The following is a 26,392-nucleotide window of genomic DNA, read 5'->3' on the forward strand; positions in this document are numbered from 1 at the left end:
AAGGGGAAAGTTTTTTTCAGTCTGAACTTGTGGTGATATCTAGATGCCCCAGTTAAAAGTGTATCTGCTAACTTGAGAGTAAGAGTCTAAGAGGCTGGAGCTGAAAAAAGCTTAGGAGAAAAAAATTAATCTGCAGTATAATCATATTGCATATGGCTAATTTGCTTTCAGGCATAGGGAAGCAGTGATATGTACTATATAGTAGGTCTTAAACTAGGCTAATCATTAACATTCTTAGGGGTTTTTAAAAAAAATGTTTATTTATTTATTTTGAGAGAGAGAGCATGAGCAGGGAGGGGCAGAGATAGGGAGAGAGAGAATCCCCAGTAGGGTATCCCCAGAACCCTGATGCAGGGTTTTGATCTCATGAACCGTAAGATCATGACCTGAGCTGAAATCAAGAATTGTATGCTTAACCAACTGAGCCACCCAGGTACCCCAGGGAGCTTAAAAAATTTTTTTTTAATCTTTATTTATTTTTGAGAGAGAGACAGAGTGTGAACAGTAGAGGGGCAGAGAGAGAGGGAGACACAGAATCCAAGGCAGGCTGCCGGCTCTGAGCTGTCAGCATAGAGCCCAACGCAGGGCTCAAACTCACAAATCATGAAATCATGACCTGTGCTGAAGCCCGATGCTCAACTGACTGGGTGACTGAGCCACCCAGGCGCTCCCCAGGGAGCTTTTTAATTGGTGTGTTCTCCATCTATCTACCTACTTACCTACCTGGTCTCAGAAATCACCAGGAATCATTGGAATTTGGTAAAAGTGTGAAACCAGTGGCTTTAACACCAATTTTTACCATTTCCTAGAAGTATGCCTTTGGACAAGTTAATTAACTCCTTTGGGCCTCAGTTTTCTAACCTCTAAAACAGGACTAATAGTAGGTATTTCATGGTGTTATAAAGAGTTATAGGTGCTCTCTTAATAATTGTTAGCTTCTGTTTCCCCCTTCACCCCATTTAATATATAGTTTTTACTCTCGGATGACTCTCACTATAAATAAAACCAACCAAAAGTCCTACTCTAAAATCTAAGCTGAGAGTGTAACTTAACCAATTTAGTATAAAGGGGAGTATACATTAGGAATGAGAGTAAGTAAGACCATACTTTTGCAATTTAAGGCCTTGGGTAAGGCAGCAGTACAGAAAAGCGGGGGTGGGGGGGTGGGGGGGTTGGGGGGTGGGGAAGGTAATGCAAAGCCTTCTTGTTCAGGATGCCCTCGTTGTTTTGGCAAATGGGCATGACCAGAGAGGTGGTGTCAGAGAATGTTCTCTCCCTTTTCATGTGACCCTGTCTTGACAGAGGGCCACCTCACACTCTAGGGGGTCCCTAAGAGGTCAGCAGGAACCTTCTTTGACCTACAGCAATGTGAGGAGGCTAATACCCATCTTTCTGTGCCATAGGTGTTTAACTGTAACACAGCTCAAGAGAGATAAAGAAAAGCAGGAATCCATTTGGTGTTTGTACTAAAATTGGATAAGACTACAAAGGCAATTTTGCAACCTCTAATTCCTTCTCTTCTAACATGAGTGTGTCCCCTCCTCATTCAAAGATTTTCATACCATGTATTTTTGTTTTTATATTTTTAAGGCTACATATTATTCCCTTGAATAGCAATATATATTGAGTATTATTTAATAGAACCCTTAAAGGGAGATTTTTGTTTCTTTTAAAGTATTTATTATTATAAATATATTATAACTAATGTCTTCTTTCCTATATGTTTGTGTTTACCTCTGTTTATGTCCTTAGGATGAATTCCTAGAAGCAGAAATATTAGGCTTTCAATACACATTGCCAAATTGATCACCAGAAGCTTCTAATAAGAAGCTTATATTTCTTTGATGTTACATGGAGGTGTCATTTCACTACACCCTTGTCATTACTGTCATTGCTATTTTTAAGATTTTTGTGAATTTTTTAGATAATAATAATAATAGTAATAGTAATAATAATAACAGCTAATGCATGTATAGTGTTTATAATGTACCAGGCACTGTTCTAACACTTTACATAGTAAGTAGTAGTAGGCCAGAATTCTAAGATGGCCCCAAGACTTCCTGCCCCCCAGTGTGCATGCTTTGTTTAATCCCCAGGAGTATGAATATGAGGAGATATTACTCCTGTGATTTTCTTATTTTATATGGCAAAAGGAGTTTGCAGAGGTAATGAGGGTCCCTGATCAGTCGGTCTTACCATAGAGAGGTTATTGAGTGGGTTGATATTATCACATTAGCCCCTTAAATCTGTGTTTAATGGTCAGAAACAGAGAAAGTCAAAGAGATTCAAAGCATGCGAGGGATTTAACATGAGAATGATTATTACTGGTGGTCTTGAAGATGGAGGAAGACACATGGAAAAGAATGAAAGCAATTTCTAGTTGTAGAGAGTGACCACTGGCTGAAAATAAGCAACGAAATGATGACCTCAGTCCTTTGTTGCAAGTTACTGAATTCAGCCAGCAGTAAGAATGAGCTCGCAAGTGAATTTTGTCCAGACAACCTGCAGAGAAATTTAGCCTGGTTGATACCTTGATTTCATTCAGCCAAGAACTTAGCCACACTATACTAGACCTCTGACTTACAGATCTGTGAGCTAATAAATGAGTATTGTTTTTTAAAACATGTAGAACACAAAGACCAACTTGAAGAGTCTTCTCCTGGCCAATATGAAGATAATTTGAACATCAAAATAAATAATTATAGTAATAGGGCACCTGGCTGGCTCAGTTGGTAGAGCATGCAACTCTTGATCTCAGGGTTGTAAGTTCGAGCCCCATGTTGCATATAGAGATTACTTAACAATAAAATCTTAAAAAAAATAATTACAGTAACAGATTATAGCCTACTGAATAAAATAAACCTATACAGATTTGAGCGAAATAAATATCTAAATTAAATATTTAATGTAGGGATTTTATAGCATTTCAAAGTAAGTCTCTACAAAATACTTACTAATTACAAGTGGAAAAAAGAGTAACTCTGTAGTGGAGTACCTTGGTGGATGCTACCTTGATTAAGTGTTCAAAATGAACATCATCAGTAACGGACAAAAGGAAGTCAGGTGATAGGATGCAATGAGAAGGACACAAATCTCTTCTGTGACATTCCTGCCACAGACATATAGCCTAATTGTGAAGAAGCATCAGAGAAACTCAAACTGAGGAGCCTTCTACAAAATAACTGGTCTGTGATCTTCAAAAGGATCAAGATCATGAAAGTCAAAGAAAGACTGAGTAGCAATTTCAGACTGAAGAGGCATGACAACTACAGGCAATGCTTAATTCTGAACTAGAGGGTTTTTTTTTTTTTTACAACTTTTTAATGTTTATTTTTGACAGAGAGAGACAGAGCATGAGCGGGGGAAGGGCAGAGAGTGACGGAGACACAGAACTGAAGCAGGCTCCAGGCTCTGAGTTGTCAGGGAAGAGCCCAGTGCAGGGCTTGAACCCATGAACCACGAGATCATGACCTGAGCTGAAGTCAGATGCTTAACCAACTGAGCCACCCAGGCGCCCCTGAACTGGAGTTTTTTTTTACTAGAAAGGACATTATTGGAACAATTGACAAAACTTGAATGGGGTCTAAAGATTAGTTGACAGTAATGTTTATCAGTGTTAATCTCTTGTTCATAATTATCTTGCAGTTATGGAGGAAAATTTACTTATTTGTAGGAAAGTTACCCTCAAGTGTCTTCAGGAGTGAAGGGGAATCAGGGCAGCAACTTTCTCTGAAATGGAACCTTCCTTCAGAAAATTTATGCTATTCTTGCAGATTTTCTCTAAGTCTATGATTGAAATTTTAATAAATTATTAACTTTTTAAAAAGAAAGTGTTTTTTTCCTCAAATCATTTGCAAATTTATAAAATACAGAGCAAAAAGAGGAAAATAAAAATCTATTCACATTTTTTTCTGTTGCACACTGGTGTACAGCTTTTGATCATTTATTAAAGATTTGTGTATATATCTATATATACACACTATTTATAAAATTAAAATTCTTCCTATTTGTATTTTGCTTTAGGACTTTTATATTTATATGTAATCTATATCTCATTAGTCTTCTACAATATTAATTTTTATGGCGACTTTTTTTGCATTTGAGCTACATTGTGTTACTGTTTGAAATGTTCACATTTGGGGGCAACTGGGTGGCTCAATCTGTTAAGTGTCTGACTCTTGATTTCAGCTAAGGTTATGATCTCATGGCTCGTGGGATTGAGCCCGACATCAGGCTCTGTGCTGACAGTGTGGGCCTGCTTGGGATTCTCTCTCTCCCTTTCTCTCTGTCCCTCCCCCCCTCTCATTTTCTCTCTCTCAAAATAAATAAGTAAAACTAAAAAAATGCAATGTACAATTTGGTTTTAAAATTAGCTGCGTGCTTCTTATCAAGTTTTTCAGCTCTGTCACCAAGGCAAATTAACCTCAGCTAGCAATTACAAAGACAAAACCTATCTTGGAAGAAGTATGTTACACAAACTTTAAAGAAGAATAATGCCCGATGTTAATGTACCCTTTCTCTGATAAACACTTCCCCTTGGACAGAACCATCACATCATTTTCTTGACCCAAGGAGACACTATATTGATAAGTATTTTCCTACCCTCTTCATCTCCACAGCTTCATTTCCAATGACGAACGTCAAATAGTAAATTGTGAATACACCACAATTTGATTCAACCACTGATATTTGAGTAGTTTCTGATTTGGGGCTACTAGAAATAGTGCTGCTATGAACATCCCTATACATATCTTCTGGTGAATGTATGTACACATTTATTTCTGTTGGGTATATGTAGGAGTAGAGTGACTGGGTCATAGTAGCTGAACTGCCAGTGAGTTTTCTAAAGCAGTTGTATCAACACTCCCACCAGCAATGTGCGAACGTTCTGGTTGCTCCACCTTCTTAACCAACATTCGATATTTTCTATCTTCTTCATTTTATTTTTTAAAAGTTTTTTTATTTATTTTGAGAGAGAGAGCGAGAGAGAGCACGCATGAGCTGGGAAGGGGCAGAGAGAGAGAGGGAGAGAGAAAATCCTAAGCAAGCTCTATGCTGTCAGCGCAGATCCCACAAACTGAGATCACGACCTGAGCTGGAATCAAGAGTCAGAGGCCTAACCGACTGAGCCACCCAGACGTTCCTCTGTCTTTGTCATTTTAGCCACTCTAGTGTGTTTATAGAAGCATTTCATTTTGGTTTTAAATTGTATTTTCTTAATGAATAAAGTTGAACCCTTTTAATATGTTTATTGGCCATTTGGATATCTTTTTTTGTGTGTGTGGAGTGTCTATTGAGGTATTCTGCCCTGTTTTCTGTTGGGTTCTCTGACTTTTTCTTATTAATTTGTAGGCATTTAAATGTGTCTGTATTCTGGATACAAGTCTTTTATTGAATATATGTATTACAAATATATTTAACCACTCTTTGTGTTGCCTTTTTACTCTCTTAATGGTGTATTTGGATGAACAGAAGTTCTTAATTTTAGTATTTCCCATCTTACTACATTTTCCATTTATGATTAGCTTGTTTTTGGTGAACTATTTAAGAAATCTTTGCCAACTCCAAGGTCATGAATATGTTCTCCTATATAATCTTCTAAAAGCTTCATTTTTTAATCTTTCACATTTGGATCTTCAATACATCTGGAATTGATTTTTGTTAATGTTGGAAGGTAGGGGGTCAAGATTCATTTTTTTTCCATATGGACATCCAGCTATCCCAGGACCATTTATTGGAGACTGTTCTTTGCACACTACAGTGTGACTCACCTCTGTCATAAATCAGGTGACCTTATATGTTATATATGGATCTGTTTCTTACCTCTCTGTACTGTTCTTGGGCCTAGTTATCCATCCTTGTGCCAATAACACATTGTCTTAATTACTATAGTTTCATGATGGATGTTGATACATAGCACTATAAATCTTCCAGCTTTGTTCTCTTCTTCAAGCTTTCCTTGGCTATCCTTTGTCCTTTGCATTTCTGTACACATTTTAAATCAGCTTGCTAATTTTACCAAAAAATCTTCTAGGATTTCAGTAGAGGTATATAAATTTGGAGGAGTTGACATCTTTACAATATTAAGTGTTTTCTATCATTTAATTAATTTGCTGAGAGTCCCATAACTTATAAGGGGTGAGTTGGAATTCAGTCTTCTGTAGTCTTACTCCAAAGCCCAACACTACTCTAGAGTTAATGTATATCTCAATTTTGAGAATGTGCTGTTTTCATATCAATTAAATTTTATTTTATGTATTTATTTTTTAAAGTTTATTTTGAGAGAGAGAGCACGTGCATGTGCACAAGTGGGGGAAGGGCAGAGACAGAGGGAGAGAAACAATTCCAAGCAGGCTCCACGCTATCAGTATGGGGCTCAAACTTACTGAGATACCATGACCTGAGCTGAAATCAAGAGTCAGACCCTTAACTGACTGAGCGACCCAGGCACCTTCAATTATATTTTAAACAAACCCATGTTGTCGGCAATATTTTCTACAGGACCAGCTTTTAAAATCTCCCATTGCATGGATATCTCATGTATCCCATGTCTTCAATTGCCACTGACAGGTAGTAGTCATATGTTAGTGAATATTTTATTTATTACTGACCATTATATTTTGGACCAAATTCCTTTGATGGTATTTTTAAAGCCAACTGGAAAATCCTATGCAGCCAAATTCTTGTATTGTTGTCCTTGTATTACATGACAATTGATCCTCTCACCACCCTCTGCTTTACCCTCCTCTTCCACCACCCTAGGCAGAGCTTTTCTTTCACTCTTGTTTTTTTTTGTTTTTTACTTTTATTTTTTTAAAGTAGGCTTCACACCCAGTGTGGAGCCCAATGCGGGGCTTAAACTTACGACCCTGAGATCAAGAGTCGGACGCTTAATGGAATGAGCTACCCAGGTGCCCCTCTTCTTTCACTGTTAAGGGAGAGAAGTTTATTTTTCTTCTACCCATCCCACCCACCCTGCCCAGATTTCATAAGACATTACTGGGATTTTCCATACAAAGACTTTCAAATTTATTCAGAGACTATGGATTCCTGTAGAAGGAGAACATGAAAGAGAGGATAGTGGAGGATTTCTTTTTCCTTTTCTGTGTGAAGAACTAGGTTGAAACAAAAATCGAAATAGGAAAAGACTGACATCTCTCACTACACCTTCTGCGTTCAGTCCATCTGTTCACATCAGATGTTCCATCTCTCTTCTCCAGAGCGGAGCTGTTCATCCTGAGTTAGTTGCCTCCTGCCAATGGAAATCCCACCACACCTGCCTTAGGGCCCACCTTTGATGCTGGAAAATTACCTGCCCTCCACTGTAATAAAACTTCTAACCACTTCAGTGCAGCTGATCCAAACTGTGAGTTTGACTTTGTAGGGTGGAGGATGCTTTCGTTTTTGACCAAACTCGAGGGAACTAGAAATAGGAAATAGGAAATAGAAAATAGGAATGAACACAATATTTTTCTCTTTCTTTGTTCCTTTTAATGTTCTTTTTCTTCACACTTTCTTCCCCCACTTTAAACTTTATCTTAATTCCTTTAATCTTTTCCTTTCATTTCTTCATGTCTTTGACTAGAGATCTTTCCTTTACACAAAAATGAATTAATATTTCCCACCCATTATAATTATTTCATCCACTCAAAATGTATTAGTGCTACTGTGTTCTAAGCACTGTCATTAAACATAGTTTTGTAGTCTTTGTTGTTAAAGAATGGTTGATGGCCATTTTTTTATTAAAAATTAAAAAAAAATCTCGTAACATTTAAAAAGAAAATTCCTCTTCACATGGTTGATCTTTTGTGGAAAAACTATTTATCCTGGAGTATTGAAAACCCACAGATACATTCTTCTGTGTTATTTTTTGATAATGAAATTGAGATTGCGATTTTTGTTTTCTTTCCCCTTCCAGAATCACCTACACACTTTACCTACTCTCTTTCAGCTATGTTGAACTGTAAATGAAACTCTATTGGAGTTGGAAAATTTTCTAGCTGTGATTTTCTCATGCTATTATTGAAAAGCAACTACAGTATTATTTTCTAGTATTTTATCCTGTGCCTGTATTGATGGGTACTTTTCTAGAAGAATTTTTATACTCCTTTATATGAAAAGGCATCAAAACTTCTTGGGTGCTTCATATTTTCCCTTTCTGTATCAGTCGGGAATTTTGTTTGGCCAAAAGTTATAAAACCTGCTTTGCAGAAGCTTGGGATTTATTTTTCTCATAACAACAAGCCCAGACAGAAGTAGTCCACAGCTGTTGCAGCACATTCTTGCTATCATCAGTGTCCCAAACTCCCTTTGGCTTTCTTCTCTGGGATAGTTAGTATACATTTTTCATCCTAATCCTCACTACATAGTCACAGATGGCTTCTCCATGTCCAGTTTCACATCCACATCTCCAGGCTAAGAGAAAGGAGGGAAGGACAGGGAAGAAGGGGTGGTGCTCATATGAAAAGACAAATCTTATCCCCCAATTCCCAGCAGACCTCTGTCTGCTTAAATCCCATTGGCTAGAACTGTGTCACATGGTCACTTAGCGTCTCAGGGATATCAAGGAAGGCCAATCTTTTAATCCTGAACAAAAGTGGGTTCTGCTAGGAAAGAAAAAAAGGGAGAATGGATATTAGCACCAAGCTATGTCTGCCACAATTTTAAAATTAAGATGACACAATTTCCTCAGCAGTAATAGTAGAAAGCACATCAAAAATCCATTTAATTGTTGAACTCTACAACCTTGCTTATGGCCTTGATGTTAATAGTCTTTTAATGAACAAACTTGTAATCAAAAGAATGAGCAGTGCATTTGTGGCCATTAATTAAAATATAAAAATACTGTATTTTGAATCATTTTGTTAGAGAAAATGTCAGAAGAAATTTCTTGTAAAAGGCACAACAAATTTGTATGGAAATTATTTGCTTATATTCAAAATTAAAGATAAAGTTAACTGGATGTTTCAGGCTGGGCTTCACAGGGTTGTTACAACATGGGAGTGTCAAGGTCCTTTGGCAGTAGTCCAAGTGTTAGCAGGTGCAGAAATGGGTGGGGTTGGGTCATTAGGCTCTGGAGCTCTCACTAGCAGAACCCACTGGATAATCATTTATAAACTCAAATGTAATTGTATTAACTCTACAATAGATAATATAATTATTTAGAAACAAGATCTTTGGGAGTTATGTTTATTACTCTTAATTACATATATATATATATATATATATATATATATATATATATATATATATATGCATTCTCTTTGTAAAAAAGCAAAGATTTCATTACAGATAATCAGAGTCCCCTTTGAAATCAACCTCCAGCTGCATTCTAGTTTGGTCTATTTGTATATTCTTTAGACTTTTTTCCTTTGTAGAATGCATGTGTGTGGGGTGTGTTTGTGCAATACAGTGTATGTGTCTTTGCAGGTTTATGTAATGGTATCATATGGTAAATATCATGGTAAAATTTGCTTTTTTAATTGAACAGTATATTGTTGGAGATAAGACCAGATAATTTGTGTGTACTTTGCAAAGCATGGCCTTCTTACCCAAACTCTTGGAGAGGTAAGATGACACAAATGTGTTATGTGCTATGATTGGCAGCTGAATAGCTGATCAAGGGACACCTTCAACTATAAGTTAACATGAACTTACAATCAGTGCTGAAACTCACCAAGATAAAGTAGGACTTCTTGACGTATACCTCAGTGCACTGACCATTTTGGTTTGGAGTTTTGTTTTTGATAATAACTTTCATCTCATACAAGTGAGCCTAGATTTTAAAAATTGGAAAAGAGGATGTAAAAACTATGTGCTTGCCTCTAATAGCACCATGCCTTAGGAGCAGGCTCATGATCTGTAATGCAATCACTTGATGCTTTTTCAGCAAATACCTGTTGAGTGTCTAGTATATGACCTACACTATTTTAGGCCCTCTGGAAAAATAGAGATGATCAGCTAAAGGCCTTGCTTTTATAGAGCATACATCCTAGTTGTAGAAGTGAACAATAAGCAAATAAATAAATGAATACATAGTATAATGCCACATAGTTAAGTGCTATGAAGGGAAATAATTAGATTGTGGATATAAAGAGTGATTGAGGGTGAAAGGGGCTACTTCAGAGAAGATGCCTCGGGCAGGTCTCTCTGCAGAGCCTGAGTAACTCTATATCCCTTAGTCTAGTCTTTAATAGATTTTCAATAAACATTGAATAAATGAATAACTGCATCAGCTGGGATATACAAAAGTACAATAGTAGCACAAGAGAAGAGATAAATAATCTCTACCTGTATTGAGAAGCTCCAGTTAGATGCTTAAAATGAGACTGAAACGTATGTAGGCATTGGCCAGAGAGGCAGGGGTGGAGAAAGGCATTCCAAGCATAGGTAACAGCATGTGCAAAGGTAAGGAGATGTGAAAGAGCACCGTCAATTTCCTATTGCTAAATAACAAATCACTACTAATTTAGTGGCTTAAACAACACATATTTATTATCTTATAATTCTGGAGGTCATAGGTGCATAATAGGTCTCACTGGGTTAAAATCAAGGTTTCAGTAGGGCTGCATGCCTTCTGGAGGCTCTACAGAAGAATCCATTTCCTTGCCTTTTCCAGCTTCTAAGAGTTGCCTGCATTCCTTGAGTCTGGCCCCACTCCCCCATCTTCAAAGCTAGAAGAGTAGCATCTTCAAAACCATCTTCTCTCTGACCTCTGCTTTTCACCTCACATCTCCTCCTCCGACTATGACACTCCTGCCTTCCTCTTTGCAGGACACTTGTGATTACATTGGGCCCACCTGGGTAATCTCTATAGCTAAAGTTAACTGATTAACTGCAACCTTATTTCTCCTTAGCCACATATCATATCATATCATATCATATTAAAAGGTGCTGAGGATTAGGATGAGGACATTTTGGGGGAGGTCATTGTTCTGTCTACCACAGCATTGTGTATTCAGGGATCTTCAAATAATTTGAGAATGCTGAAGTGTAGTGTGCATATAGGGTAATGGGTAAGGAAGAGGCTAATAGAGAAGAGCTAGATTTAAAAGGTCATTGTCAGCTATACAGAATTTGAACCTTGTCTGGAAAGCCAAAAGAAAACATTTGGTAGATCAGAAATATTGGAGGTTTTGAGGCATCACACATTCAGGCACTTGTGTGATGGTAGCTAGGGCCAGGAGAATGGATAAAATGCTACCGCAAAAATTGACACGAGATTTGGAGGTGGTGAATTATATGATACTCCTCTATTGACAGAAACGTTAAGGGTAAAAGGTATGGGGGGAAGCAGATAAGCTTCTAACTTCAAGTCCAGATATATAGGATGAGGAACTGGATTCCCAAATTGTATCAGAAGAAGGTTGACAAAGTCTCCAGTTTAAGCATGTCCAAAGTGGCAGGCAAGTCAAGAAGGGCAAGTGGTGAATCTTTTCACAACAGAGGATCACTTTTAATACTCTTCTTTGATGGGTTGCACCCTTATGGAAAAAATTGGGGACAAAATAGTGTTTCTTCACAAATAATGTAGGGATACCTGGGTGGCTCAGTCGGTTGGACGTCTGACTCTTGATTTCAGCTCAGGTCATGATCCCAGGGTCTTAGGATCAAGCCCCACATTGGGCTCTGTGTTTAGCATGAAGCCTGTTTAGATTTTCTCTCTCTCCCTCCCTCTGCTCCTCTCCCCTGCTCATGCATGTGCACTCTCTCTCTCTCTAAAATAAACAAACAAATAAATAAATGTGAATAAATAAATAATTACCTAATTTCCCCAAAGCTTGAAACTGTTGTTATGGCTTCAGGTCAGAATTTCTGAGGCTATAAATGTGAGCTTTGTGAATTTATCTATTCCCTTATTTCCTCAATGTCTGGAAATTTTCCTCATCCCCCACCCTTTGTTTTTACTATGTACTGTTTTAAACTAGGTACATATGCAATTTCTCCTGTGCTTTTGAAATGATTAAAACAGCTTTGAGGATGTAGCAGGAATAAAAGCGTGAGAGGCTCCCCTGAAGTTACTTCCACTCTCTGTGGAACTCTAAAGTCCTTCAGAAACTTCTAGGTTCCTTGCTTCAATTAATTGTGTTCTTTCTACTTTACTCTGCTCTCCAGTCTTTTATTGAAAAGCATATGGGATAAGTAGATTTTTATTTTAATCATTTTCATTACTGAGGTTGATTTAGACTCTCCTCTTTGAGATATTATAGACATAAAAATAGGGATAAACAGAAAGGTTGATTGTATGTAGAATTTGCTTCAAAAGCAAATTTATATGAATTATGAAAAAGGTAGATATTTTGTAGATTTCCTTTGTCTGATTATGGATTTTTTTTTTGCAGTATAAGGGTGAAATATTAAAAAAATTTTTTTTTCTTAACGTTTATTTATTTTTGAGACAGAGAGAGAGCATGGATGGGGGAGAACTATATATGTATCATGATTGCATTTGGGTTTTTTTTAATGTTTATTTTTGAGAAAGTAAGAGACAGCAGGGTGGGGGGGGAGAGAGAGAGAGAGAGAGAGAAAGAGAGAGAAAGAGAGAATCCAAAGCAGGCTCCAGGCTCTTAGCTGTCAGCACGGAGTCTGATGTGGGCCTTTATCTCACGAAGTTCTGATCATGACCTGAGTCCAAATCAAGAGTTGGGCCCTTAACTGACTGAATCATCCAGATGCCCCAACCAGTACTTTAATAATTGAAAGAAGAGTTTAATATATTTATTCCTCATACAGCATTAAAAAATAACCTTGTGAGTATTTTAATGCTAACATTTTCAAGTTCTATAAAATTCTACAAATGTACTTAACATATCCTATTTTTTAATAGAAAGACTAGTGAGAAATAAGTCAATTCAGTATTAGTATGGAAAATTATACTCATATATACAAGTTCACATCTTAAAGGATTCTTGATGTCATAAAATCCAGTTTCTTTTTTGACTGGTAAAATATAGAAATTGTGGTATCTTTTCCGCTCATATATAGTGAAATAACTATTGCCCCTGCTCAGTATTTTTTAAAATGTATATTCTTCGTGTGAAAAATATTTTCTAGATTCTGCTCAAACAAAAAGAGGAAACCAAAATCAACTATAATCCTGCTATCCCCAAATTGCCACTATTAAATATTTGGTACACAAAATTAGAATTATTTTTCTCTATTTAAATTTTATTTCCTTTAATAAGCCTTTGTGGGTGTTTTTAGGGTATGAGTGCTACACACTTCTTGTACAGTTTCTTCCTAGGGATTTTGTTTTTATTCGTTTAGTTGTAGTTGCTCTTTTGAGTCTGAGCTTTTCCATTATGTTTGAATTGAATATGAGATATTTATTATGTAACTGAACACTTTATTTAAATATTTTTATTAACCTTCATGGATTCGCTCTTGGTTCCATTAGTTTTTCCAGGACAATATTTTTATTTGATGCTAACTACAATATAAAATGTTTCATAATGGAAGTAATATGCACCATTCTGCTTAGAATTTAAAAGGGAATTCTGCATGCTAGAAAAATATTGCTTAAACTTAGGCCAAAGTATTTGAATTAACGTTTGAAATGTCATGAGATCTTTCATATGAAAAAGGTTATAATTTGATGCTACATCCAAGATATTTTTCCACGTTGGTGTTGTCCTCACACTGTTTGGCCTGGCAGAAGCCCTATCAATTTTGAAAACTTACCCTCACAGGATGATTGGCTAATCTACATATCTATACAGTTAGACAGTTTAGAGTTCACAAATTATCCATGCATTGTACAATTTTAAGCCTAAGTACAACTGACATTTTCTTCCTTAGTGTATTAAAAGAGATTTTCTCAGCAAAGAGAGGAATACAAATTTTCACACTGTAAAAAGATTACCTTGTTATATAAATGATCTCTTTGCTATTTTTTTCTCATCTCTAGAGAAGCTTACCTACCCCATAGAGACTAGTTGAGGTCATGGATTTTTTTTTTTTTTTGAGTTTAGATTCTCTATCAAGTCTGTAAAAATTAACTTTATATTAAAATCTTGATTCAATCCTGTAGCTACTGCAAAGCTATCATTACATTATATATCAAAACGTTCTTCCTACACTCTAAGAATCTTCTCATAGAAACATATTACTGGAAAATATTTTCAGTAATTGAATAGCTGTAAAATGTTTAACATTTTGATAATACTCATAAGCAATTTCTAAAATGTCACGTAATGTGAACATGAAATAATTTCTAAAACTGTGAAAGCTTTAAAATTATGTAACATGGAAAATTCTGTTCTAGTGGCCATTACTCAGCCAAAAGCATCTCAATGGCCAGCTGAAGTAGCCACTTTGAATTTCACTAGTAAGCATAAAGTTGAAATGGCCTAGATGACATATGCTTGTTTGGGAATCAGAGGCTGCTTGTTTTAGTACAGCTTCATAATCCCTTATCTGAAGTCTGTGGTGCCAGATGTAGTGTCAATTTTTCAGATTTTTAGAGCTGTGATATAGAGCATCTGCCCTATATTCCTTAAGACCGATGGTATCTGGGTAGCACCCCATACAGAAACATATTGACACTTTTGCACAAATGCATGAATGTCCACATTAAATAGAATAAACTTCAGTCTGGGTCAAATTTGCCGCCAAATGATTTCAGCTCAGATTGGATTTGGCCACAATAGTGATTATGAAATAAACCTTCATTTTCAGAGATTTTTGTTATGAGTATGATTTAGGACTTGAAGTTCTCTGTGATTTTGGTCATTTTTCTGGGCTGCCAACCATCTCATGCTAAAATGAGAAGTTGGACGAGCTAAATTTTATGCAAACCTTTCAGATTCTGAATCTGAATGTTTATTTAATCCACTGATATAAAAAACACTATAACTAAATCAGTTTTATATTATCTCACTTTAATAATTATTTAGTTCAGAGGTCTTCAACATCCCTGAAAGGTAAGTAGTAAGTAACTATGATTTATATATAAATATTAAAGAATGTAGGTCAAGAAGTGTTTTGGATTCATCTTCTGTACAGTTGCAACCAAACTAGATTTCAAGTTCATGAAGGCAGAGTAGTATTTTTTTTTTTTGCAATTTTGATTTCCAGAATGTATTCTTTAAAAAAAAATTTTTTTTTTAATGTTTATTTACTTTTGAGACAGAGAGAGACAGCATGAGTGGGGGAGGGGCAGAGAGAGAGAGGGAGACACAGAATCCGAAGCAGGCTCCAGGCTTTGAGCTGTTAGCACAGAGCCCAATGCGGGGCTCAAACCCACAAACTGTGAGATCATGACCTGAGCCGAAGTCGGACGCTTAGCCGACCAAGCCACCCAGGTGCCCCCAGAATATATTATAAGTTTCTTATGGTCATAATTAATATTTGAACCATGTAGAAATGGTAAGAAATGTTTGGACTTCATGACTTTTCTCTGAACATCAGGAGGAACAAATTAATCAATGTTAGATCAAAGTAACCTAAAGGGAGTCTGCAAAACCCCACTTTGATTCACAGCCTCGATCCTGCAATCTAAACCCCAAGACAAATGAGTCGTAAATCTGAGGGGGCTGGGCTCCCCACTGAGGAAAACCTAAAGTGAATCAATTAAAGAATTGGCGAGGTCTCTCCAAGATGGGGATAGTCAGCTCAGACGGGTGGGAGATTGAGATGAAAACCAGAGGTGAGATGCGGTAGGCAGAGCTCACAGACAGGTTGCTAAGTGCAGCATCCATTTGTTTTGGACACTCACTTTATTTGTGCAGTACCTTTGTTAAGAAAAAAGGGAAAAAAAGATGTACTTGATTATCTTTGGGCATGGAATCCTTTTTAGTTTTCCATGTTTTCTGCAGTCCCTATGATTTTCACTCTCTCATTGACCCAATGGCCTCTGAGGGCATGTAAATGTGCCATTTCTTCCTGTAGGCTATGCTATTAAGGCAGACTTATAAAAAATGAAAGTTTTTTGTTGGAAGAAAGAGGGTATAGTATGAACTAAGGAATTATTATTGCAGCCCTTCTGGGGGGCTAGAAGACATTGAGCTACTGCCAGCTACCTTTCATTGTTTTTCTCAAATGATATTTATTGAGCATTTACTACCTGTGCTAGATACCAGGAATACAATCAGAAGTAAGATGCACACAGGCCACAAGTTTGTGGAGGAGGACAGATATTGAATCAGTAAACATGCAGATGTGAAGACTGATACAAATTATTATGGAAAGGAAGGAATGGGATGAGAGAGAAACAAGGCATCCTCCCTTAGTTAGACGGAGAAGTCTGGTTAAGTCTCTCTGAGGAAGAACAACATGTTGGTGTAGCTGAAGGCTGAGTAGGAACCAACCAGGTAAAAAGAGGAAAAAAAATGTCTGTAAGGTAGAGAGGACAGCAAGTGGGAAGACCTTGAGGCAAAATAAACGTGGTATGTTTGAGAAATAGAAAGACCAGTGTGGTTGGAATGTGTGGATGAGGTGAGAATGGGGAGATGACCAAGGACAAGGTCTTGGAGGGCCTTATAAGCCTCTTGAAGAAGTTTGGGCACTATTTTAAAGAGTAAATGGGAAGCCATTGAAGGGACTCAGCAGGGTCAGACTAGAGTTTTAAAGGGGTTGCTCAGGCTGCTGTTTGAAGAATGGACTATAAGGGTACAAAGTGGAACTGCTGCTGCCATCAGGCAGGTGGTGATGGTGGCTTGAGGCAGTACAGGTTGATAGATTGGATGTGCAATATCTTCCCCCCAAAAAGAAGAATCCTAACATAAGTTGTAGGTGTCAGTAGAAACCAGACTATAGAGAGGATTGTCAATGTTACTGAGGGCTTGAAACAAGGATTCCTTGTAGAAGTTATACACTGGAGTTCATCCCTATATTCCAAAAGCTAGTGGGCAATCACCATGATTCTTGGGAACTTGGCAGTTTCCAAAGTCATGTATGTGTACTACTTTCTCTTCCATTTAGCAAGGTTAGTTTTGCAAAAGCTACTAGATGTGAGTAGTTCAACCTAGTGGATATGGAACAAAATTTGTGAAAAATGGATACTGTTACTTAAGAACCACTTTACTAGTCTGTAGCCCCAGAGGTGCCCTAAAAAAGATGTCAGTTCAGTTCAGTGCTATTGCAGGTTGGGTTCTCAGGAAGGAGACACTGAGGCAGAGCTTAGGGTGTTGTGTATTCATTAGGCATCCAAACCTGTGAAAGGAAGAAGCAGCAGCAGGATTGGGCAGATGAAAAAGTCAGTTTCAATGTAGGTCCGATAAAGTCTGGGTCAACCCTGCCAGAAGCTCTGGATCAAATATTGCCCATCAGGGTGACCCACACTGGGCCCAAACTGGTGGGGCTTTATAGTTCTGCCTTGCTCAGTCATTGGGTATAGGCTGCCCCAGCAATGGTATACCTTTGGACGAGGTGGCTCTCTGAAACTGAGTCTAACCCTGAAGGAAGTGACAGCTGGGCATCAAGTGCTTTCTAGAAATAGACGGCACATCCTAGTGTCTGCTACAAATGCTGATTTGTTTAATGTTACTAGTGAGTCATTTGGCTAACTGCTTTATTCTTTAATTTATGTAGCTTCTTTTTCCTAGGAACTCAGGATAAAGCTTACACAATTTTTAAATCACAAAATATCAGTCACTAAGGCAATCCAAGAGAAAGGGATTAAAATGTTGGAGGTTCAAAGGAGAGATCAAGAACAGGAAAAGCATAGAGGGAAAAAACTAATGGAAGGAAGCTTCTCGAGGGTGGAGAAGTAAATTTTAGTTAAATACAAAGAGTTCTGGCACCCAGTCCTGGGCCTTGTTTTAAAAAACAGTATGATTAACCCATCTTTAAAAACATTTGGAAAATAACACTGAAATTTAGCTGTCTTTTTTTATTTGACAGATATGGAGGACATGAATAAAAGAGACCAGCCATTCATGATGATTCAGAAAAATGATAGCCCAGGTATTATTTTCTACTTCCGTATCTGTTTTATGATTTATGGTGGATGATGCATGATGTAAAGTTGGAATGTTGATTTTCAAAATTTTAATGGAAAGCTCATTATTTGGTCATATTAAAGGTTTCTCCAGTTCCTTGCAATGCATGCTTTAATCTTTTCCAATAGTGATGAGGATAACCATACTTTCTTTTACTGTGCTTGTCCTTAAATCACTTGAAGCCTACTTAAAGTCATGAGATTCATGATATAATTAATTAATCTCAAATTCTTTACATTACACAGTTTACTTATTCATATAATTGAGGCAAAAGTGCATTTTTTTTTGTTTGGATTACTCAGATTATTATGCTTTATGCTACTTGGCCTATGAATACCTCCTACCTATGTTTTACTTTATCAAAACAGTTAATATCATACTAAACTAGGAGACTTTATGTATTTGGATGGAGATTGGCTGCTTGGTCATTTTATATCATTTTATTCCTATTTGGCCCATTAAAATTTTAGGTTTTGTTTTCAATTTTTTTCAAATTTAATTGAAATTATTTCAATTTTTCTGTTAGAAATGCAGCTATGACTTAAAAAATCTACTTAATTTCATTCATAAGATGAAACTTAAATATTCACCATTGATGCCTAAAATTTTTTCATTTTTTTTAATGTTTATTTTTGAGAGAGACAGAGACAGAGTGTGAGTGGGTTAGGGGCAGAGAGAAAGGGAGACACAGAATCCAAAGCAGGCTCCAGGATCTGAGCTGTCAGCATAGAGCCTGACGCGGGGCTTGAACTCATGAACCGTGAGATCATGACCTGAGCCAAAATCAGACAGATGCTTAACCTACTGAGCCACCCAGGTGCCCTGATGCCTAAAACTTTTTAAATAAAAAGAATGGTCATACTTTGTATCTTGGCATTATAATTTTCTAAAATTCTCAATATATTTACTTAAATGGAAATATTCCCTTTATGTTCTTTTAAAAGTAATTTTATGCAAGAAATATACTGGTGATATTTTTAAATTTTCTAGAGATAGAGGTTCAAGTATAATATGAGTGTTGTAATATTTATTCTTGTTTTTGCTTAAAAATAATTAAAAATAAGACCAACATGTTACCATAACTATATTTAGACTTCCAATAATATACTATATCTTTGTCATTTTCTTTTTTTGATGAAAAACAGACAATCTGATGTTCCATTTGAAAAATGGAATGAGAAGTACCAAGTTTAAACCAGTAGACTATCAACAATTGCATGCATTGACTGAAGCAAAAAAATTAGCTTCTGCCTCTACACAGCTAAAGGTTAGTTAGAAGTTATGCATGTGTGTATGTGTGTTTTCTAGTTTTGGAAAATTGAATTTCCAGGAAGTAAAGTCATATTTATAATGTAAATGTGAAAATAAATAAAATTCTGAATAGTTTTGAGAATCTTCCAACTATTACTAGTAGTGAATAGCAACTATCATTTATTGAATGCTCTTGGACAACGTGGTATATAGCTTACATGCATTCCTCATGTAATGTTCATAACAACCCTGAGATATGAATTCAACTTTACTTTTATTTGTTTATTTATAAAAAGTTTATTTATTTATTTTTTAAAAGTTTATTTATTTTGAGAGAGAGAGAGAGAGAGCATGCATGTGCACATGGGAGAGGGGCAGAGACAGAGAGGGAGAGAGAGAATCCCAAGCGGACTCCCAGCTATGAGCCCAATGCAGAGCTCGATCTAACAGACCATGAGATCATGACCTGAGCCGAAATCAAGAGTTGGTTGCTTAACCCACTCAGCTACCCAGCTGCCCCTCTACTTTTAGCTTTCAACAATTTCTAACTTGCTCTGAACAATAAAAATTGCAAATAAGGGACAGCCATGGATTATCATTTAAGGCTCTTTCTGCAACATCATACAAGTATGCCCTCAGGTGCCTCTCTTTCCTACAATTTCCTTTTATGCCCTGATCTCAGGAAAGGTGAACCTGGACTAGATTTGAAAGGGGTTTAGGTGCAAGTGATTGTGCACGGTATTTTAGGACCATGTATCGTTTAGGATTACTCATGCAGTATATTTCCCTCTTGTGCAAATAATAAAGTACATTATAAACAACATTTTCATTGCTTGGTTGCATTTTTAATTATTTTTTAAAAATCTGATTTGGCAAAGTAACATATTAAGTAATTTACAAGTTTTTATTTTCATTTAATATTTTTGTGTTTTATTAGTTTTCGATGGCTTTTTATGGTTAATACCTTTTTCTTTTTCTTTTTTTTCAGTTTTTATTTAAATTTTAGTCAGTTCAAGGTTAATACCTTTTTTTAAGATGTTTTAAAAATATTTTTATTATTTATTTTTGAGAGAGAGAGACAGAGACAGAGCATGGGCGGGGGAGGGGCAGAGAGAGAGGGAGACTCAGAATCTAAAATAGGTTCCAAACTCTGAGCTGTCAGATTAGAGCCCGACACGGGGTCAAACCCACGAACCATGAGATCATGACTTGAGCTGAAGTTGGACGCTCAACGGACTGAACCACCCAGGTGCCCAATATCTTTTGGGCAAATGTTATGATTCCAAAACACATTTCATACCTATTCTAAAGAAATTACCATATATCCATGAGCTATATCCCCTCAAGTAAGGGAACCTCTCAAATACGACATTATTTGTTCAGTTCAGATATAACTTTAAAATAATTTGATATTATTGATGTTATCAGGACAGTGAAAGAAATTTTATGGCAAAATCACTTATATAACTATCATCCTAATAGAACTATTTCATATTTCTGACTTATATTCTGATCCATTGTATTTATATCACATATACATATACACTACATACATGTATAGAGACATAAACATATACATACACTTTTTATTTTCTCCCATGATAAACATAAACATGAAATCCTGTATACTTTCCCCCTAACACTTTGCCACATAATCTTTATAATATTTAATTACTCCAGTAAATAAATATTTATTATGTGGCTCAACGATACAATAATGAGCAAAATACATCCCTACCCTCATGGAATGTACTGTGTGCAGGAGAGGAGGAGGAGGAGGAAAGTCAGTGTTTATCAAATAATAAAAACATGCTGTCTGGTGTGTACTAATAGGACTTGATCCTAGTTGAGTGGGAAGGCTTTTTTTGAGGCAATGACATTGGAAATGGGATTTCAAGGTCAATAAAAATGAAGTAAAAACAAGAGTGATGAGTACTTCAAATAGAAAAAGATGCATGCCTTATCCTGATTTTTGGATATTGGGATTGTATCCAGTTTTATGATATTGGAAATCATGCTTTGGTAATTACATATCTTCATGCAGAGATACCTTTCACATTTTAGAATCCTCTACCCCCATAGGATAAATTCCCATGATTGGCATGTTTGGGCTAAAAACTATGAATTTTATTTTTAAAAAAGTTCTTTCCCAAGGTATTGTTCTAATAAAGATACCACCACAGACACTTCTCTACACTCTTATCAGTACTGGAATATGTACATATATATTCATATAGATACACATACATTTTAAATATTATCTATGTATCTATTTGTCCACCAATCCATGCTTCTATGCATCCATCCATCATTTACCAATTTTTTTTCTGGCTGAATGTGGAATGGTTGAATGTCAAAATCAGTGTTTGTTCAAAGTGAATTTCTCTTTGATGATAGAATCACTATCAAAGAATAAACATATTTTAAAATTTTAATTTTTAATGTGGTTTTCAAGTTTTGATATTAAGTTCAAGGGCAGTAATTTCTCAGCCCTGTCAGCTGCTAGATTGCTTCTCTGGTTACTGTGCTACATATTTGTGAGATTAAACAAATGATCACTTTCAACTGACATTTTAAATAACATCAATAACCTTGTTGTTTGTAGAATGTAATTCAGGAAGAAGCTTTTTAGTTACATATTTTCTAGGAATAACTGTACCTGGGATTTATTACTTGGCAAATCTCAAAAAATCCCTTGTCTTCAACTAGTGACAGTGGTTCACAGTGTGTAGCAATCATTTTGATAAGCTTTTTGCTTCAATTTTTAGTTTCCATAGATTCATAATGATAAGGAATTGTCCTGTTAAGGCATTTTTATAATATCTGTTGTTTTGAATTCCAGTTAGTGAGAACAAAATGTGTCCTAGATACCTCATCATTTTCGAATACTTTCTTCTTTCCTTTTACGGTTTTTATTTTTTAGTATAGCTGGATTAAGAAAGATGTATTGGGAATGTTGTTTTACATGATTTTTGGTCTTACCTTTCCATTTAATTTAGAAGATAGCAAGTTGACATTTTGCTTTTAATGGACTCTTCTAAAATGTGAACAATTTCCAAATAGGACTTTTCTTTAAAAGACTCGTGGCTTAAATGGAATTAGATAACTGGAAATGAAAAATAATTCTTAAAGTTTATTTTGTTTAATGTTTTGAATGCTAAGATATATACCAACCAGTCTACACCAACTAGGATTGTGATAATAATGTCATCTCTATTATTCTTTCTTGTATTGGTATTTACATTTTTGTAAAATGTGCATTGGCTCAAGAAGAATACTTCTTCCTAATGTTACATAGTTAACACATTCTCTCAATATTTGTATTAAATATCAGTTTATTTCCTACTTCTTTTACTAATTAAATGTGTTTTTTCCTTGCACATGAGATTAGCAGCTTTAACAATCATTGTTAATTATTACAGCACTATACTGTGGCAATATTAAATGTAAACATACTTAAATTGAATGATAGAATGTTAACATTTAGAGCACATAAGGAGGTTTTGCTTCAAGTTATATCTAGAATACTTAGTTATATTTGAAAATAAATTAACAATTTCTTTTTTTAAAATTTTTTAATGTTTATTTATTTTTGAGAGAGAGAGAGAGAGAGAGAGAGAGAGAGAGAGAGAGAGAGAGAGCGAGCAGGAGCAGGGGAAAGGTAGAGAGAGAGGGAGACACAGAATCTGAAGCAGGCTCCAGGCTCTGAGCTGTCAGCACAGACCCCGACACAGGGCTCAAATTCATGAACCATGGACGCTTAACTGACTGAGCCACCCAGGCACCCCAACAATAATTTCTTGTAATAATTATTGTTAATTAACAGTAAATTCAGAAGACCTGCCTGGTTTCTGTTAGTGGTATTATACTGATCAGATGTGATAGTCCCTATAAAATCCCTTTCGTTGATCATGCACAAATTTTGGGCTGCCAGATAAGACACTGATATGGACGTTGAGTGATCTAGCTTTCACAGGCTGAGATCGAGTCTGAAGCCAAATAGTAGAGTTGGCCTGGAAACAGAGACCAATTTTAGGTACACTGTATGTTAACTATTCATTTCTAGTTTAGGTAAGTATAAAAGGGATCTTTATTATTATTTTTATTTGAATTGCTTTGCTTAGCAAGAATGGATATTTCTTCTTGTTCAACTAAGTATCTATCTACTAAATTTTTAAAAGAACATTATGAGAAATTGTGATCATATGCAAAATTAGAGTGAATGATATCATTATCTCTATGTAATTTATCTAGCTTCAACTATAATCAACTCTTGCCTATTGTTTTCTCTATACTCCCTACCATAACTTTCCCCTGTGCCAGGTTATTTTGAAACAAATCTCAGGCATCATAACATTTAACTACAATTATTTCAGTATGTATCTCTAAAAGATTAGGGCTACAAAACACCACCCCAAACCCTAAAATACCATTATCATTAAAATATTAATAATTTCTTAATTTCAAATATCCAGTGTTAAATTTCCCTGATTGTCTTCAATTTTTTTCTTAAAGTTTGTTTAAATCAGCATCTAAGTAAGATCCATATATTATAATTGATTTTTATTTTTTAGATATCCTCCTCTATCCTCCTGTGTTTTTGTAATTTATTTTTTGAAGAAATTGTATTTCTTACAGTCTGGATTTTGCTGATTACATCCTGGTGGTGTCATTTAACATGTGTTTCTGTCTCTTGTATTTCCAGTAAACTGGTGGTTATATCTGGAAACTTGATCACATTCCGGTTCAATTTATTTTGGCAAGAACACTTATTGATGGAGTTTTTGTGCTACATTCTTTTTCTATCACAAAGAGTGCTTCAGTGAATAGTTTTGTTCATTTATCTTCTTACATAGTTTTACCAATATAGTTCTCAGATTGATTTCTATGAATAAGGTTAGGTCTAGGTCAAAGGGCAAATCCATAAGAAATTTTGCCCCACCTCCAGATTCCCTTCTGTGGGGGGCTGCATCATTTTGCATTTCCACTAGCAACATAGGAAAGAGCATGTTTCCCTATGGCCTCACAGAGTGTTTTGTGAAACATCTGAGGTTTTGTTAACCTGCTAGATGAGAAATTTCATTTCAGTGTAGTTGGGTTTTCTCTTTTATTTTTGTTAATAGCTCTTTATACATTTAACTATTCTTTTATCTTTATTGAGATATAACTCACATATACTAAAGTGTACATACCTCACCTATAATAAAGTGCACAACTCTTAAGTGTACACCTTGATGAATTTTGACAAATGTATACACATATGTAACCAACACTTCAGTTGCCCACTAGCTATTGTTGCATATATCTAAAGATAGGTCATCTGACCCGAAGGGCTATCATGGTATCTCAAGGTACCTACCTAGAGTCTTATTATTATCTTGGATCATCACATTAAACCACATAGGAAACCTCTAGTTTCAGATTCCTTGATGAATTTATTATTTTTGCTATTTTTAATTCATCAACATTCCGTATAAGTCATCATCCACCTTAAATATTGATTTCGTATGGCTTACTGCCCAGCAAAATGAATTGGAATCTCCTAGAAATCTATTGATAGAGATCCAACTTTAAATCTTTTTGTTCTTTTAAGACTTTATTTTTCTTCACTTTTGGCCTGAGGATAGAAGTGGAGTCAATGAGTGAACTTACAAAAAATCAAGATGTTCTTTAAAATATTGGAAATGTCTAGTGAAAAATAGTAGCTTTATTTTGACTTTTATAGTCTACTTAATTGGTCTTTCTCTGGGCTCAAAGACAGCATTGATTTTTTTAAGCCATAAAAACGTGTCCACATCTTTCACCAATGTGTTTTAATTTTTTTGTACGACATGGACCAAATATGTCAAAGAAATCTAATTTTAAAAGTTGTGTCTGCTGCAACAAACTTTAGAGGCTGTAGGTGGCAAACAGTTGCAATGAGTTTTAAGCATTCTTAAAGCAAACACTAGAGCATCAGATTTTAGAAACATGTACTTTTATGTTTTCAGTAGGTAGAATGAGGATTGCTGAATGTTTTTCTTCAGTGTCCTGTTCTTCTTTAAATATACTTTTCTCCTAAATTTCATAATTGTAGCCCTCTTAAGACCCCCCGAGGAAAAGATTTGACTTTGACTCCATGTTTTTGTTTTCTTACACCCCTAATTTTGAATCAGTAACCAGAACAGTGGAAGGATAAACTCAAGGTTGAAGTAATCAGTGAATGACAGCTAGAAATAGCATGCATTCTGAAGAGTCTTTTTAGGATTTGTCTTCTGAAGTTTTTATATCTTCAGCATTGAAGATGTATCTGTTAAGGCTTTCAGGATACCAAGTATTCTAGTAGCAGAGAAAATATAAAATATGCATGTTTCATCAAATTTCTGATTTGAGAATAGCGCTTTCATAGACATTTAGAAGTACTAATATGGAATACGTGAATTCACCATACACATACGTATCAGTCAGCATCCAACCAGGAAACAGACACTGAAGACTAAGAGAGGACAGGTCTTTAATACAGGAAATTGTTACACAGGTGTAGAGTTGAGAAGGCAAACAGGATACCATGAAGCAATGTAGAGGTTAACAACAGAAGGCGCTCCCATGCCTAGGTCAGAGGGACATTAGACAAAGCAAGGCTGTACCACATTCCATCTGCTGAATTTACCCAGAAATTGTTGGAATTGTATTAGAACTGTCAAGAAAAGTCAGAGCAATGGAGAAGATGCAGATGCTCCTGGAGATGATTGTGATACTAGAGAAGGCAGGCGGAGTAATCCTTTGGCTTCTCCTTTCCCCCCTCCCTTCAGGATCCTACTACTAGTGTCTCCCTTGGCTGAACCTGGCTGCAAGTCAGCTAGTCGGGGTGTCTGGGAAACACAGGCTGCTCTGTGATATGGAGCAGATCAGGGATATGGCCAACAATGGACATTAAGGCAAACAGATCCAGGCCTGATACAATTTGTCAACAAACTCCAAAGTACTAATTATGTGCTACATTTTTGAAAAGCCATACAATCTGGGGAAAATTTAAATTCAGTCAAAAATGTGGGTTTCAATGCTACACGAGTTTTCAGGTTTCAGTTTTCAATATAAAGTTGACATATTTCTTTGTCAACTTCTGTACCTTCAAATAAATACTTGCCTAAATTTTTAAAAGTATTTTACTAACATTTAAAAAACTTTATTTATGAAGGCATGGAGTTGAAAGATTAAAATTA

General features: G+C 35.9%; 1 protein-coding gene across 2 annotated transcripts in view; it reads left to right on the forward strand.

Annotated features, from left to right (window-relative positions):
* CCDC148 (coiled-coil domain containing 148) overlaps positions 1–26,392 on the forward strand; it is a 253,107-nt gene that overhangs the window by 49,728 nt on the left and 176,987 nt on the right. The window contains exons 2-3 of one of the 2 annotated variants that reach the window (XM_058715202.1): positions 17,842–17,904; positions 19,085–19,206. In XM_058715202.1, the coding sequence (XP_058571185.1) occupies positions 17,844–17,904; positions 19,085–19,206 (183 nt within the window). In that variant the 5' untranslated portion in view covers positions 17,842–17,843. The remainder of the gene's footprint in view (positions 1–17,841; positions 17,905–19,084; positions 19,207–26,392) is intronic. The other variant, XM_058715203.1, reaches the window with a different exon arrangement.

The sequence above is a fragment of the Neofelis nebulosa genome, chromosome 2 (genome assembly GCF_028018385.1).
Source record: "Neofelis nebulosa isolate mNeoNeb1 chromosome 2, mNeoNeb1.pri, whole genome shotgun sequence".
Classification (NCBI taxonomy): Eukaryota; Metazoa; Chordata; class Mammalia; order Carnivora; family Felidae; genus Neofelis; species Neofelis nebulosa.